At 36.0% G+C, this 13,910-nt stretch overlaps 1 protein-coding gene across 11 annotated transcripts in view; it reads left to right on the top strand.

The window, feature by feature from the left end:
- tenm4 (teneurin transmembrane protein 4) overlaps positions 1-13,910 on the top strand; it is a 275,962-nt gene that overhangs the window by 122,345 nt on the left and 139,707 nt on the right. For 5 of the 11 annotated variants that reach the window (XM_038282836.1, XM_038282831.1, XM_038282830.1 and 2 more), the window contains 4 exons: positions 966-1,215; positions 5,935-6,009; positions 6,243-6,341; positions 8,390-8,625. In XM_038282836.1, the coding sequence (XP_038138764.1) occupies positions 966-1,215; positions 5,935-6,009; positions 6,243-6,341; positions 8,390-8,625 (660 nt within the window). The remainder of the gene's footprint in view (positions 1-965; positions 1,216-5,934; positions 6,010-6,242; positions 6,342-8,389; positions 8,626-13,910) is intronic. The other 6 variants (XM_038282837.1, XM_038282838.1, XM_038282835.1 and 3 more) reach the window with 3 other exon arrangements.

Genomic DNA, 13,910 nt, shown 5'->3' with positions numbered 1-13,910 from the left:
TTGCCTTTACATTAGATGCCATGGGACATGCAGCTTTTTAAAAGGTCGTGCTAGCTGGCCTCTTCTGCAAAGCTTTACAACTGTTCTATATTTAAACCATTCTCTCTAAACTTTAGAAAGGTTTTCTGTCTCTTTCCAATTTTATAGATCTAAATTGGTTTCTTGATTGTTTCTTTTTGGATCTTGGCATTGTGTATAGCTTTTAAGGATCTTTCGGTATATTTCATTTTGGCATAACGGGTCCCATTTTAGTGATAGTTTTTACGCACGGGGCCATTTAGGTCTGGATTATTTTCGTAATTTACGGTAATGCTAAAACTTTTCATTGAAATAATAGGTTCTGTGTTTGCTTTAGTTGTCTTTGAGTAGGTCTGCTTAATAAGTCTTATTTAAGTTGCCTTTTTGATTTTTTTAAAGGCTGAATTTAACAGTCAGGGAAATACAAGCTATATTTAATTACCTGATTGCCCTATGAATTTAAAGAAAACTTTAAACTATGTTTAGATTTTACTAATACAAAACAATTGCTTTTATAATAAGTTTTCATTTTGCCAAATAAGAAAAAAATACATACAAAACAAAAATGACTTTTGGCATTGGTAGCTGTAATATGTAGAATTTCCCATTGGAAAATTGTATTTAGTCCACTTTTAACAGGGAATAAAAATTAAATCAAAACAGTCCTTTGTAATTTATTTATGAGAATGCTTAAAGAGTAACACCAAAAGGTTTTTTTTTTCTTAAAAAGCTTTCAACAAACACCAAATACATTTTTAGAAACCTCAATAGATCAGTCATATTTTTGCTCTGCTGGCAAACAAATCATGAGCCAGTCTTTGATGGTAACCTCAAAGGTAAAAAGGACCAAAAAGTTTCTCAAAGTAATCTTTTGATGACAGTTTTTTTCCCTTTTCGTTTTAGGTAAATGCCTTCTGTTTGATGTTGTATTTCTTTTCTGTTTTCAGACGGAGTCTTTCAAAATCATTCTCGGCTGCGGACACCTCCGCTACCCCTCTCCCATTCTCACTCGCCCAATCATCAGCTCCATGCAGCCTCTATTAACTCGTTAAACAGGAGCAACTACACTCCTCGGAGCAACGCCAGTCCTGCACCCACAGACAGCTCCGCTCCCCCCGAGGGTCCCGGCAGTGGTCAAGACTCTGGCAGCGTGCAGGACAACTGGCTCCTCAACAGCAACATCCCGCTGGAAACAAGGTACCGTGCAACTTGTCTCCCTAACAATGTGTGAGGTAGACATGTTGGCATCTTTAGGGATGAGCTCAAGCTTCTGCCATCGAACTCAGCTTTTCATGTTGTCAGCTTTATATAAAGTTCCCACAGTGTTAACAAGGAGCGGAGCAAGAAAATAAATCCTGCTTGGACCTAAGGCCGAACTTTTCCACGAACATGTTTTTGGTGGCAAACAAGAGAAAAGTGCTTGTTTTGGTTTTTTCATCAAATAGTTGCAGACTTCCAGCCATATCGGCTGAGTTTAACTAGCAGCTTAATTATAATCATCTTAGAAAAATACCAAAATTGCATCCAGGCTCCAGTGTGCAAGCTTCATAGCTCCTCCACTTCAGCCCTGGTGTCTATTTATTTCATATTAATCAACTCTCTGTTCTCTAGCACATTTCTCAATAGGAGGGCCCTTGTGTAAAGTAGATTTGTCAAGTAGTACTGAAACTAAGGGAATATCTTTTGGCATTTCTTTGACTGGTATTATCGAGAATACAAAGGCAAAAAAAAATAAAAAATACCTCCTTCTGTCTGATAATCTCTGTTTAAAAGAATGAAATTTTTTACAAAGAGAAACCCAGTCATGGCTGAAGCCAGGTTACCAGCTGAGACAATTTATTTTATACTCCTTAAATTGAGAATAGACTTCGCCACCTTTGTAGATTTAATAATTAGGATTGAGTCAGAGCAGTTGAACAGTTACACTAAGGTAACAATTTTTCTCCTCTCAGAAGTTTCTCAGATTTTGCCCTCATTTATACTAATATACCCTTTTCCTAGAGATGAAGGCCCTTGGAATGAAAGGAAAACTCCGTCTCCTCTTCTGAAACATTCTTTCTCCTAAAAAATTATTTTTCTCACCAAAAGTAAAAGTGTCGCTGAACAGTGATTGAAAACTATATTTTGTCAGTAATGAATGTAATACTGTTCAGATTGGAGTTTAACTGATAAACTCAGCTATCAAAGAGTGATAATGATAAAGTCTGAGATGTGTTGCCAATTTACTTGCTTCTCCATTTTTTAACATGCAAAAGTTTTCTTTTAAATCTTGAACTAAAAATGCCTTCTAGCAAAAAAAGCCTCTTTGGCTTAAATTTGTGCTGCAATTTAACTGGCAGCGACGCCCCAGTATAGATTTAGAAACAGTATCCAGAAACTGGTTTACTATTTCTTCTAGTTTGTGTTTTTCTTTTTTTTTTCCTCTTATCCTGTAAATATGAACTGTTTAAAAGTAGCTGACCAGTTGTTTGTCAGTGGCTTTTTTTAAGGGTAAAATCTATCACAAAATATTCTGAAAAACATCTACATCCAACAAAAAAACTAACAATTAAAATCTTGTTTTTCACCTAGATTTGGAATGCAACAAACCCGCTCTGACCTGCTGATATTTAAAGTTACAAATTCAAATTTTTATTTAAGAACTTCAATATAACAAGATAGAAAACAGCATTCAGATCTGTTTCTCCATTCCTTACGCCTCTGCCCTGCTGATTATTCATACTAGGAGTAAAGGCAATGTCACACCCAACCTCCAGGTATATAGTTGCAGTAAGACAGATAGACAGTCCACTAACTGAAGGTGACAAGTCGCATCTGTTTTTACGATCCTTTTTAATTCTGTAAACAGTAAAAATACTTATATTAATTAATTTGTATATATGCCTATTGATGCACATGCTGTGCTCAATTAGATGTCTTGATATTCGGTTGCTTTTCTGGTTTAAATTTCCAGTTTCAAACCATTTTAATCAAGTCACCAGTAGCCATTGAATTTTAATAAATGGGTCATTGGCAAACTCTCTTACTTTGCTTTAAGTAGGACAGCCCAATATTTAAATCTGACAGTGATTTTGGGTAGAATCAGTTTTACCTGTTGCACTTATAAAACAAATATGGTAAATATTTGTATTATTTATCTTGTTTATCTTTATCTTGAATCTACCCCTGAAACAACAAACACATGTTAAATAATTTACTATTTTAGATGGGAAAATACTAATTGCTCTTTTTTTTTTTTTTTTACAACTACAAAAAAAGCATTCATAAAGAGACTTGTTGTCTTTTCCCTTGGCTGTTGTGAGACGGTTCATTCAACAGGAAAATGAAAATCAGTTTCAGCTGGTAGGGCAGTATAAAGTATAATGAATGATTGCACATCATCCAGTTCCAAATAATGCTGCAAAGGTATTCCCTATGCATAGCAGAAGACAGATGTTGAAAAGAGAAAATAATTTTAATAAAAACACAGTTTTTATAAATAACCCATAACCTAAAAAAAAATCTAATTGAAAAAATAGTAAAGCTGAAATCCTTAATTCTTTCCTCATGGAGCCTGTATGGATAGTTTATTTTACTTTTTACACATTTAATACTATAATGTTGGCTCTCTTACTTCTCTTATTAAATTAAATGGCCCAGATGCCTCGTTTAATAGTGAATGTCTACTAGAGGAGAGATGCCAGTAGTTTCATGGCTCTGTTGACCTTTAATGTCATAGAGTTCCTAAACAACTCTAAATCTTTTGCTACACTGGACTTTGCATTCATCCTCAGAGCTGAAACTGAGGAGGGTCCACTGCTGAGCTCCATGGGGAATGCATCAAATTTCAGCCTTTTTTTCTTGGACCACTGAACGTGTTCAGCCTTTCCATTGCATGTGGACAGTTCATTTCTCCATTGCATTGGAGTACTTCCTTATGGAACAGAATACTCACTTTGGGGGAGAAAGGAACCTCAAGCCTCTAGATACTTTAAACATGAACTAAACATGTGTAATTTGCAGAGCTGCATCCATTAAACAATAAACTGTTGTAATTAATCAATAATTAGTAAAGATGCACCGATTACATAATTTATGGCTGATTTACGCTCACTAAATTTGTTTTCCAACATCGGTTTTAGTCAGCTTTAAATTCCATTTGATAAAATTAATGATTTCTTTTTCTATTTCATGCATTTGCAGAATGTATTTGTCATCAGTAGAACAATTATTTTGGTTTTACAAGAAATAAGTTGTCTTGTTTGCATTAGCGCACACCCTCTTTAATAGATCATGCCTCTATTTTCACAATTACTGCCATTTTATTGGGAAGCAATCCAAACCTGCCATCATTTAAAGTACCTCCACTTTAATTTGATTGAATGTTCTTTGTCCCGAGTAATAACAAAAGCCGTGATACACAGAGAGCTTTTAAGGCATTTGAGAAAAAAAGCACCATTGGACATACTTATGGATTGGACTTATGGTAGTATTGAAGGAGCTCCAGTAAAATCATAAAGATAAGTACTGACTGTGTAGTACATCTGAAAACAATTGACTGTATTCCTTTAAATTTATGGCTCATATGCTAGTTTGAAAAAAAATATGAATGGTTTAATTTGGGAAAAAAGAAAAAAAAGCATAATTTAAATCCTAGCAAAACCATGTGGAAAAAATTGTTATGCTCGGATGAAACCATGGGTAAAGCTTTTGGAATAATTACAAGATGCCTGTTTCATGCAGAAAAATGAAAAGCTTTGCTAAAAGAGAAAGAAAACAAAAACAAAGCACAAAAAGAAAAGCTCTAACCGTGGTAAAGAATAGTGGTAAAAGTATCAAGTTTTGGGGCTATTTTTCCTTCAGATGGAACACTGCTCTTTGCCAAGGTGGAGGGAATTTTGAAGAAATACAGAGCTCGGCTTCATGCCGGCACAAAAAACATCAGGCCTCTTCTAGAAAGCAGAAAATGAAGATGGAATTCATCTTTTAACATAATAACAGCCCAGAGCATTGATCAACACCCACAAAATTTGATTGTATTTAATATATTTATTTATTTTTTGTATAATCATTATTCAATCAGGTTGAGAACACTTTCATTTCAAATGATGACCTGTCCAAGATGCAGCATCTGAGGCAGCTACAAAACAATAGAATGACATCTCCAGAAAAGGATCTCATGCATACATCCCATCTGTTGGGAGATGCATCCATAGCTGTACACAGAATATGGCATCACAATCTGACAGCGTTGGATTGTTTTTACAAAGAAGAGTGGGCAAATATTTCTAGGTCAAGATGTGTCATGCTGCTAGACAGTTGGAATACATTAAAAAAAAGCTTCTACAAGCTATTAGTTGACAGGCATGCCCTCTTTATGCTACCCCATGTTATTCCATCTCTAAAAAATATATATGTTTAAGTGTAAAGGATCCATATCATATTACAGGTAGGAAAATGCTCTTAAAATATTTATTTCATTTTTTGTTTTTTAATCTCGAAAACCTACCTTTAAATAAGGTCTGGTGAATTCACACTGTATCTAAGGGAGTGATTTACTATTAATTGTCTGATTGTTAAATTATGCATTCATTTTTTAACAACTTAAAGGGATAATTAAGTTGCCTTTCATTGTGAACTCTTATTAAATGTATTAATAATGACCAGAAACCAAATCCTGCTGCTCAGCTACATTTTGTTCACCTTAGTCTTTATCATCTTCCACAATAACGGGTGTTTTTGTCTGTTGACTTTCAAGATTCAAGTGTAAATTTGGCCAATTTTGTCCAGCAGATAATGTCTCGGTGCATCTCTACTGATTAGTTTATAAATTATACATTTATTTTTTTGTTAAAAATGATACTAACATGCCTAAAGCAAGGTTTTGACATGTACAGTAAGTGATGCATTTCTTTTCTTCCAACCACAACCATAAAGGAGCCAGAATACTCTAATGTTTATCAGAGAAGAGCAAGACGCTTGCAGAGAAGGACAGGGCACAAACAAAACAAGGTATGGCAGAACATAGATGAGAGCAGTAAAAGAGCTAGATGTCATTTGTCTCACTCTTCTTTAGAAGTAGTTCCATAAGGGCCTTGGTCTCTCTATCACATGCCATCCATTGTGACGTTCTTTCTTTAGCTGGTATTGATTTTGTTTGGTGATCACACTACTGCCATTTCTGTGTTTTATATTGCATGCATTTCTCACTCTAGCTTCATATCCATCTTTCCACCTGTGTGTAGAAATATAGCAAAGCAGGCATTCCTTGAGACTTTGCAGGACAACCTGATTGAGATGGACATTCTGGCATCAGCACGCCATGATGCCTCATACAACGACGGGTATGTTGCATGTTTGCTATGTGGCTCCGAATCTGCTTTGCTGTGAGAACAATAAATGCTTGCGCTATTTTTCCCTCAAACATTCCCTCTGTTTCAAAACACTGTCAGTCACTGGTATGTGTCTCCTGTAGTGCTAGAATGGATGTGTTTGTGTCTTCAGCTTTGATGCAACTCGCCTAATTTGCATCAAGTCACATTGTTGGGTTGTTTTGTGTTGGAATATTGTTAAACATGATAGCTTTATGAAAGTACTTGTGCTAGAATATGATGCGAAAGCTATTTATCTTTTAGATTTACAAATAAAGTATGGTCTCTTTGACTTTCCACATCACACACTGTAAGATGACTTTCAATCACACTCATGTCACTGTCGCTCGGGAGCTTCTTGTAAACTTGTCACTGAAATGGCCTTGACAATAGTGCTGCTGTCACTGACTCTCTGATGGGCTGATCATACGGCACTTGGACACGGAGAGCTACACATGTTTTCCTGAGATAGCCATCCGTGCTCTTCAAGGACGAATAAATCTGCTTTTTACCATTCGGCAACCTTATATACTTTATCTCCCCCTTGGACAGCCTTGACAACCCCACTCTTACTTGAATTCACACTTCCTTAAATGCAGTAACTAGTTCTTGAAATTAAAGCACTTTTTCGAAAATATTCCTACTTTTTTAGTTTTTTTTTTAACTTTCTGTCACGTTATAACCACAAATCTCAGTCTATTTTATTTGGATTATATGTGATATACCAACAAATGAAATATTTGCTCACAAAATGTGGCATATATAACTTTAAGTCTCCTTGACTCATTACTGTTTTGTATAACCACCGTCTCTTGCAAGTCTAGGCCTTTTCTATGTGTGCCAACCTTACAAATGTAGACTGGATTACAATTACAACAAAAACGAACAACATGATGCTACTCTTAGGCTGTGTGCTCTGGACGGGGCCACCTGTAGAGCTGGTTGACAGTTGCCTTTTGTATCTCTGCTTCTTTTTCTATCTCTGCTTCTGTCTCCCTGAACCCCAGTCGGCCTCTGCAGATGGCCGCTCACACTGACCCTGGATCAGCTGGAGGTTTCATCCTGTTAAAAGGATGTTTTTCCTCTCCACTGTCGCTACAAGCATGCTTGGTGTGAAGGATTACCTTCGAGTAAATGAGTCAATGCAATCAGCTGGTTTTCCTTAGAAACTTTGAATCAGTCTGATTGTATGATCGAGTTGAATTGTCTTTGTAAAGTGCCTTGAGATGACATCTGTCATGAAATGGCGCTATATGATTAGACTGAATTGAACTGAATAAGCATTAGTTTTATTTATTCTCTTGCTGAAAATACATCTACAAGTATTTTGGAGTATGCCTCTACCAAAAGCGAACATTTCAATCTGTCCCTGTTGAAGAAAATAATCTCCAAAGAATGCTGTCACCACCATGTATTACAAGGGTGCAATATCCATTTCCATTACACAGAGAAGTGTGTATGTAGGCTGGTCTCAAGTGGTCCGAGCATCTTCTTTCATATTTTCTAAGGCCTCCAGATGGGTTGTTACAAACTGAAAGTGGGACTTCAAATAGCTGTTTTTTTCAGTTGTGGCTTTCTTCCTGCCACTTTTAAAATTCTAGTTTTTAGATGTACAAAATAGGTAAAGCAAAACCCAGGAAGAGTTGAGGCGTGAGGTGGTTCTACAAACTATTAGTCTGTTAGAGAGTTTAATACAAATGCACAGCTTTCCTATTGGGTTTAAAAAACCCAAATCCTTTTGCTCACTGTCATTACCATCCATTGCATTGTTTGTCTATCACAAAAAATCCTAATAAATACATTAAAGTATATAGTTGTAACATGACAAAGTATAGAAGAATTGAACTAGTTAAGTAGTTTGCCAGACACTGTAAATACTAACTTACATTTCTTGATATAATAAAACATTACTGTTTTCACCTGGAAGAAAATGGCATATAAATGAAAGGTCTGTTTTGCTGGTAAAGCATCCTTGGGTATCTGTGTCTGTCAAAGTAATGCAAAAAATGTGTTTTTCTCAGGCATTTCCTGTTCAAACCAGGTGGAACATCACCAATGTATTGCACAACTTCACCGGGATACCCTCTAACCTCCAGCACGGTGTATTCGCCTCCCCCACGCCCTTTACCTCGAAACACCTTCTCTCGACCTGCCTTCAGCTTAAAGAAGCCCTACAAGCACTGCAACTGGAAATGTGCTGCTCTCAGTGCCATTCTCATTTCAGTGACGCTGCTGCTCCTGTTAGCCTACTTCGTTGGTGAGTATCTGTAAGCGCACCCTCACTGATGTGCCCCCAATACCCCCCACGCCCTTCAATCAGAAGCATGGTCAGGCTTTGTCTGTTCTCTGCTGTTTTCATTTTAAGTTTTAAATGGTGTTAAGTTTCCACCCAGAGCTTTAAAAACACAGTTATACAGAGGCTTATAGATTGAGTCCTTACTCACACAAGTTGACAGAAAATAACAAAACATTATAATTCATTGATTTAGTGGTTTGAATCTGCAGATGGGCGACCAGGCGTCTCGTTCTCATGAATAGGCTGGGAAGGAAATAGATTAAAAAGACATCAGCTCACACACATGGGAGAGAGGGCACTGCAAGTTAAGAATATTCATCTTGCAGGGTATGATTGACCAGCTCTTCCAGGCCCCAGCTGGATTAGTAGCATCAACTAAGTTGGGCTATTAAATCAGTTCTGCTCAATTTGTCTGCTTTCTTCCTCTGAGGAATTGATATTCATATCTGACGTTACTGTCTGCAGTTTGTCTGTATGATCTATTTACTAAGGTGGATTTGGCATCTGGAAGAATTGTCAGAAAAACTCATTATAAAACTAAAAATGGAGCTTCTACCAATCTTTGAGTATTTTGACATACCGGTAGTCTCTTCTACAAACGGATGTTGATCTATATCCCAAACTATTTACAGTGATTTTAAAAAGTTTAAATCCTCATCAGATGGTTAAATGTTATTGATCATTGGCTTTCAATTATGCATTTAAGCCTTTGTTCAGGATTAAATGGCTATATACCAAAGAAACTCACTGAATTTTCAATTGTTTTAATCTATTCTTTATTTCATCCACCAGAGAAATTAAGATTTTCCATAAATTGTTAAAAGCCTACAAAGGATAATTGAGTTGGTCGGCATAAATGAGTGGTTGTTTGTCAGCATAGACTGAGCTTTAAATCATAGTTCATATCCTTCTGACAGATTTGAGGTCAGCAAGAATCCTAATCTTACCTATTTATGCCAAAACGGGATATAATTTATGTTGAGATTATATCTTCTGCTCCAATGTCCAATTATGTGTTAGTGTCAACCTAGCGCCGTATTGCTTGATTTGAAGTAAACTGAAATTATTTGGAAATATAATGTTTACCTACATAAATATTCCACCAGCCTTTTGCAACAAACCAGTTAAACAGACCCTCAGCATTCTGTACCCACCACTATGCTTGATGGTTGATACAGCATATTTAGGTTTAAAGTCGCAGCTTGACCCCTGCAAACACTTTTTGTAACTGGGCCAGATAAATCAGCATTGCAAATCTAACCATAGCAATTTTTTTATCCGTTTTCAATGTGATTTTAATACGTGTACATTTTGGGGTTGTAGATTAATTCTTTGCTAGTGGTCACCCTTTCCTTCCTTGTGCATATCAGGCTTGCTTAAAGGTAAAGAGGACGATCATTTATTTCTGAGCAGATTGTCTAAATAAGTGGTCCTCCTACTTGCCAATCATTCTGGTCATCCCTTCGTGCTCGCCCTCTTAGCTATTTTTTTTTGTGCATGCGCTCTTTCAGCCGCATATGTGTGGTGAGCTACGGTTTCAGAAAGTCATTGAAGCTCACCTTTCTCACTACGGTTCTTTGAAAATGGCCAAGGGTCGTAAGAGAAAAAGTGTCTAAGAAGTGCATGAGAAAAAAAGAAAGACCTCAGAAGAAGCAAATATATATCAAATTGCTTTGCACAGAGAGCTCTCCTCTCAAAGAAACATTGAATTTGCTGTTAAGACGGCCAGCTGTTGCTACTCGACAGCTGCGATTAATAACAAAGATAGCGCAGGCACCGCATGGGGGAGGAGGAGTTACGTGACCAACGCAGCAAAAAGCAGTGATCATCTGTCCAAACGGTCAGTTAACTGAGTTTGCTATCAAGTCCACAAGTCGTGCACGAGGAGAAGTGGGCTTGTGCATGCTTTTGCACGCACATTTTATTTTTATTTTTTTAAGTGAAGAGGGCAGGTCTTTTAGCTACGAGATTTAAATTTATTATTTACTTGGTCATTTGCACATCTTTCCTTTTATTTCACATGCAAAACTCTTTTTTTCGGTCACAGAGTGACCGTTTCATTGACATTGGACATTAGAGGACAGTTAGTTCAACAAGCAGAAACAAACCTTTATATTTTTTACCAGCAACCTCACTTCAGTCATTAAACAGCTTTACACCTTTTAAAACAGCGTAAAAGCTTTTTTCATTAATAAATTATTAACAAACAGGTCCAAATATGAGAAAATGGGTTTAGCCACTTGTCAAAAGTTGTAATTCTTTGTATCTTAAACAGACATGACAGATAATACCTGAGAGATGAAAAAAATCCCAACTTTAAAAGGATTTATATTGTTTCCTGCAGCCCATTCAGATGCGATGTTTTACACATCCTTATGTTATGAAGATTTTTATTCATAATTGATTTAAACATAAATTTTACACATGTGATGTATAAAAGAAGTTTTGATTTTTTTAGAACTAATTAAACTTATTCTGGTTTTAAATTTTAAAACAGTTAATCCCCTCCTGCTTTTAATACATCTCATTCCGTATCAGTGCGTTTATTTGACTCCTTCTTAACATATAAAAGGTGTCACTATTGAATGCAGTCTGCCAGAGACGGAGAAAGAATGAACGTAGCTGAATGATGACAGGACCAGAGTGATTTGCATGAGGGAAATAAAAGGCACATCCCTCTGCACGGCCTTCATCAGAGAGATAAATTAATTTTTCTTTGAGAACATTTGTTATAGATATTCACTGGACTGTAACAATTACAAAAGCTATCGTTTCTGCTTCACCTTGAGGCCAAATGAGCTAAAATCCTATTATTTTTCGTTTTTTTGACAGAGCCATTTATAAAGTTTCATTTGAATTTCAAAATAGTACAATTTGAAGACCGAATAAGTGTATTTATTATTGTGGTTATTACCTATTAATTAGCAACAAAATATGGGATGAAGTTATGGCTAGATTTGGTTTTGGCATCAGTAGTATGGCTCGGTTGTGGTATTAGAGATTCAGTTTGATTTCTTTCTGCTTGTGATCCAGCCAAAAGCCAAACCATCCTGACAGCTCTTAATCAGACAATACAATTATACCTCGACCATCTCCCCGTACAGCATGAGTAAACACATAGGGAGACCAAACCCCACCCTTAGATTGGAAATTTCAATCAAGAACAAGAGGCATTTTTAATTAAAGGCTGATGAGAAAATACATTTAATTTCAAGTGTAGTTAATTATTGAGGCCTGTAATTGGGAACTCTGGATGAGATGTCTAATAAAGCCAATTACAGCTCATGACAGATGTTTTGACTTCAGTGCAGTTTTCTTTTTTTTCCACACAGCTGGGTAAATTGACCCATTTTGAAGTGCAGAAAAGGTCGGGAGTTTTTGATGGCACTATTTTCTCTGTGGTTGCTTGCTCATTAGCACATTTGTTATACTTTCCTCATTTTAAGGTCATCAGTATCCTCCTGTGTTCACTTTCATTCACCGTGGGTATCCAGTCAAGGACGACGAGGTTGGGCCTCAGAAAATGCTTGACTTTGGATCATCAAACCCACAACACATTTCTTGCACAATTTGCATTTTTCACCAGTATTTCAGAATCTAGCAGATTGTTTTCTTAATTTTACCAACATTTAATGAACCAAAGGATCAGTGTACAGATTCATTTTTACCAATTAGATAACTGAAAAGTCTCTTTACATTCAAAAAGTGAGACTAGTGAGAGTATAATTATTATGCACAGAATAGTGTATTTTAAGACTTATATTAAATATAAACTATTTTTGATTTACAGCCAAGGACAAGTTAGATTCAGTTTGTCAAAACATTTAAATGTATATATGATCCACCGAGAAAATGGGTGATATTCTCTTGATAATACAGCTTTGATCATCTCTGTGGTACAAATCAGTCCAACACAGTGTGGAGAACTTTTTGTTCCTATGACAACTAAAGGGTATTTCACTTTTCACTGAACATAAAGCATCTTCTGGATATCTGTAAAGTCTTGTCCTTACCTTTGAATCCAGACTGATAATGTGTAGCACTTAGGTTTGGTTCTGTTTAGTTATAATTAGTCTGGCACTTCTCCAATCCAATCTTTTTTGGGGAACGGAGGAACGTTAAACAGAACCTTTGGAGCTGATTGGATGAAGAAACACCTAGTGCCCCCTACCAAAGTTTAGCTTTCAATTGAAAAAGCAGTAGATGCCATGAGATCCACCATTCACACCTTTACTTTGTATCTTTTTTTTTCAAATATGGGATTCTGAAATAGCTGATACGATAGCAAAATCTATGCTTCATACTTATGTCCTCTTATGCGGCCATGTTTATTTTGGTTCATCTCTAGGCTTGGCAGCTTTTGTTTTTGTCAAAAATATGTCCCACCTTCAAACCATAGTAGTGAAAGGTGATAGGCAATTGCACTGTAGGTGTGACTCAGAACGATTTTAGCTGGACCAAATAGCTTCTAGTGTGTTTGTGAACTCACAAATACCACGAGAATAAGCTTTCAGATTAATTTAGTCATAACTATCATTTTGTATGCATTTATAAAAAAATAACCTAAAATTGCTGCGCTAAAATTTGTCCCTTTTTATTAATGGTTTCTAACATTCAGGTTGTCTGACACACCAGAGAAGTTGTTTAATTGCTGTTGGCTAGTCATATAAATTACAAGAAATCATTTCAAGAAATCTGTCAGTCTGTATGAAATGAAATACCTGTAGGATTGAATTACCAAAATAAATTACCATTTTAATATCTTAACATCCACCAGATCACCGATGATCCGGTGTGTATATTTAGATTAAACACAGCAGTACGCTCTAAAATAACACTAGTTAAACTTTTAGCAATATAGACATATTATACATCCTTAGAAAGCTTTGATTCTCCTCAATTCAATCACCAAGTTTGTTTTATAGACATCATGAGCAACAAAGCACAATTAAATAAAGATATAGCAGCATGTTAAATCCAAATTTTTAAAATAAAGCTTGAACTTCATACCTTTGAAGCAATCCCAAGGTATTATAAGTAAAATCTTAGAATGTTTATAGATTGTTTATATTCCTTTTGTCCGTAAGGGTCTACGGATAAAAATTAATCTGATGTATTCGTAATAAAAACATTCAGTGACGAGAAATTCACCACATAAAGTCTGTTTTTTAACATTAGAAATATTTTTTTATAGCTAATTCTAACCTTCTTGCTAATTACCCTATAGCTTCCACAAAATTTCCAGT

This window comes from Cyprinodon tularosa, unplaced genomic scaffold (genome assembly GCF_016077235.1).
Source record: "Cyprinodon tularosa strain WSP-4 unplaced genomic scaffold, ASM1607723v1 ctg188, whole genome shotgun sequence".
NCBI classification, from domain to species: Eukaryota; Metazoa; Chordata; class Actinopteri; order Cyprinodontiformes; family Cyprinodontidae; genus Cyprinodon; species Cyprinodon tularosa.
The sequence above is the reverse complement of the archived record's forward strand: the minus strand, read 5'-3'. Positions and strand labels throughout refer to the sequence as shown.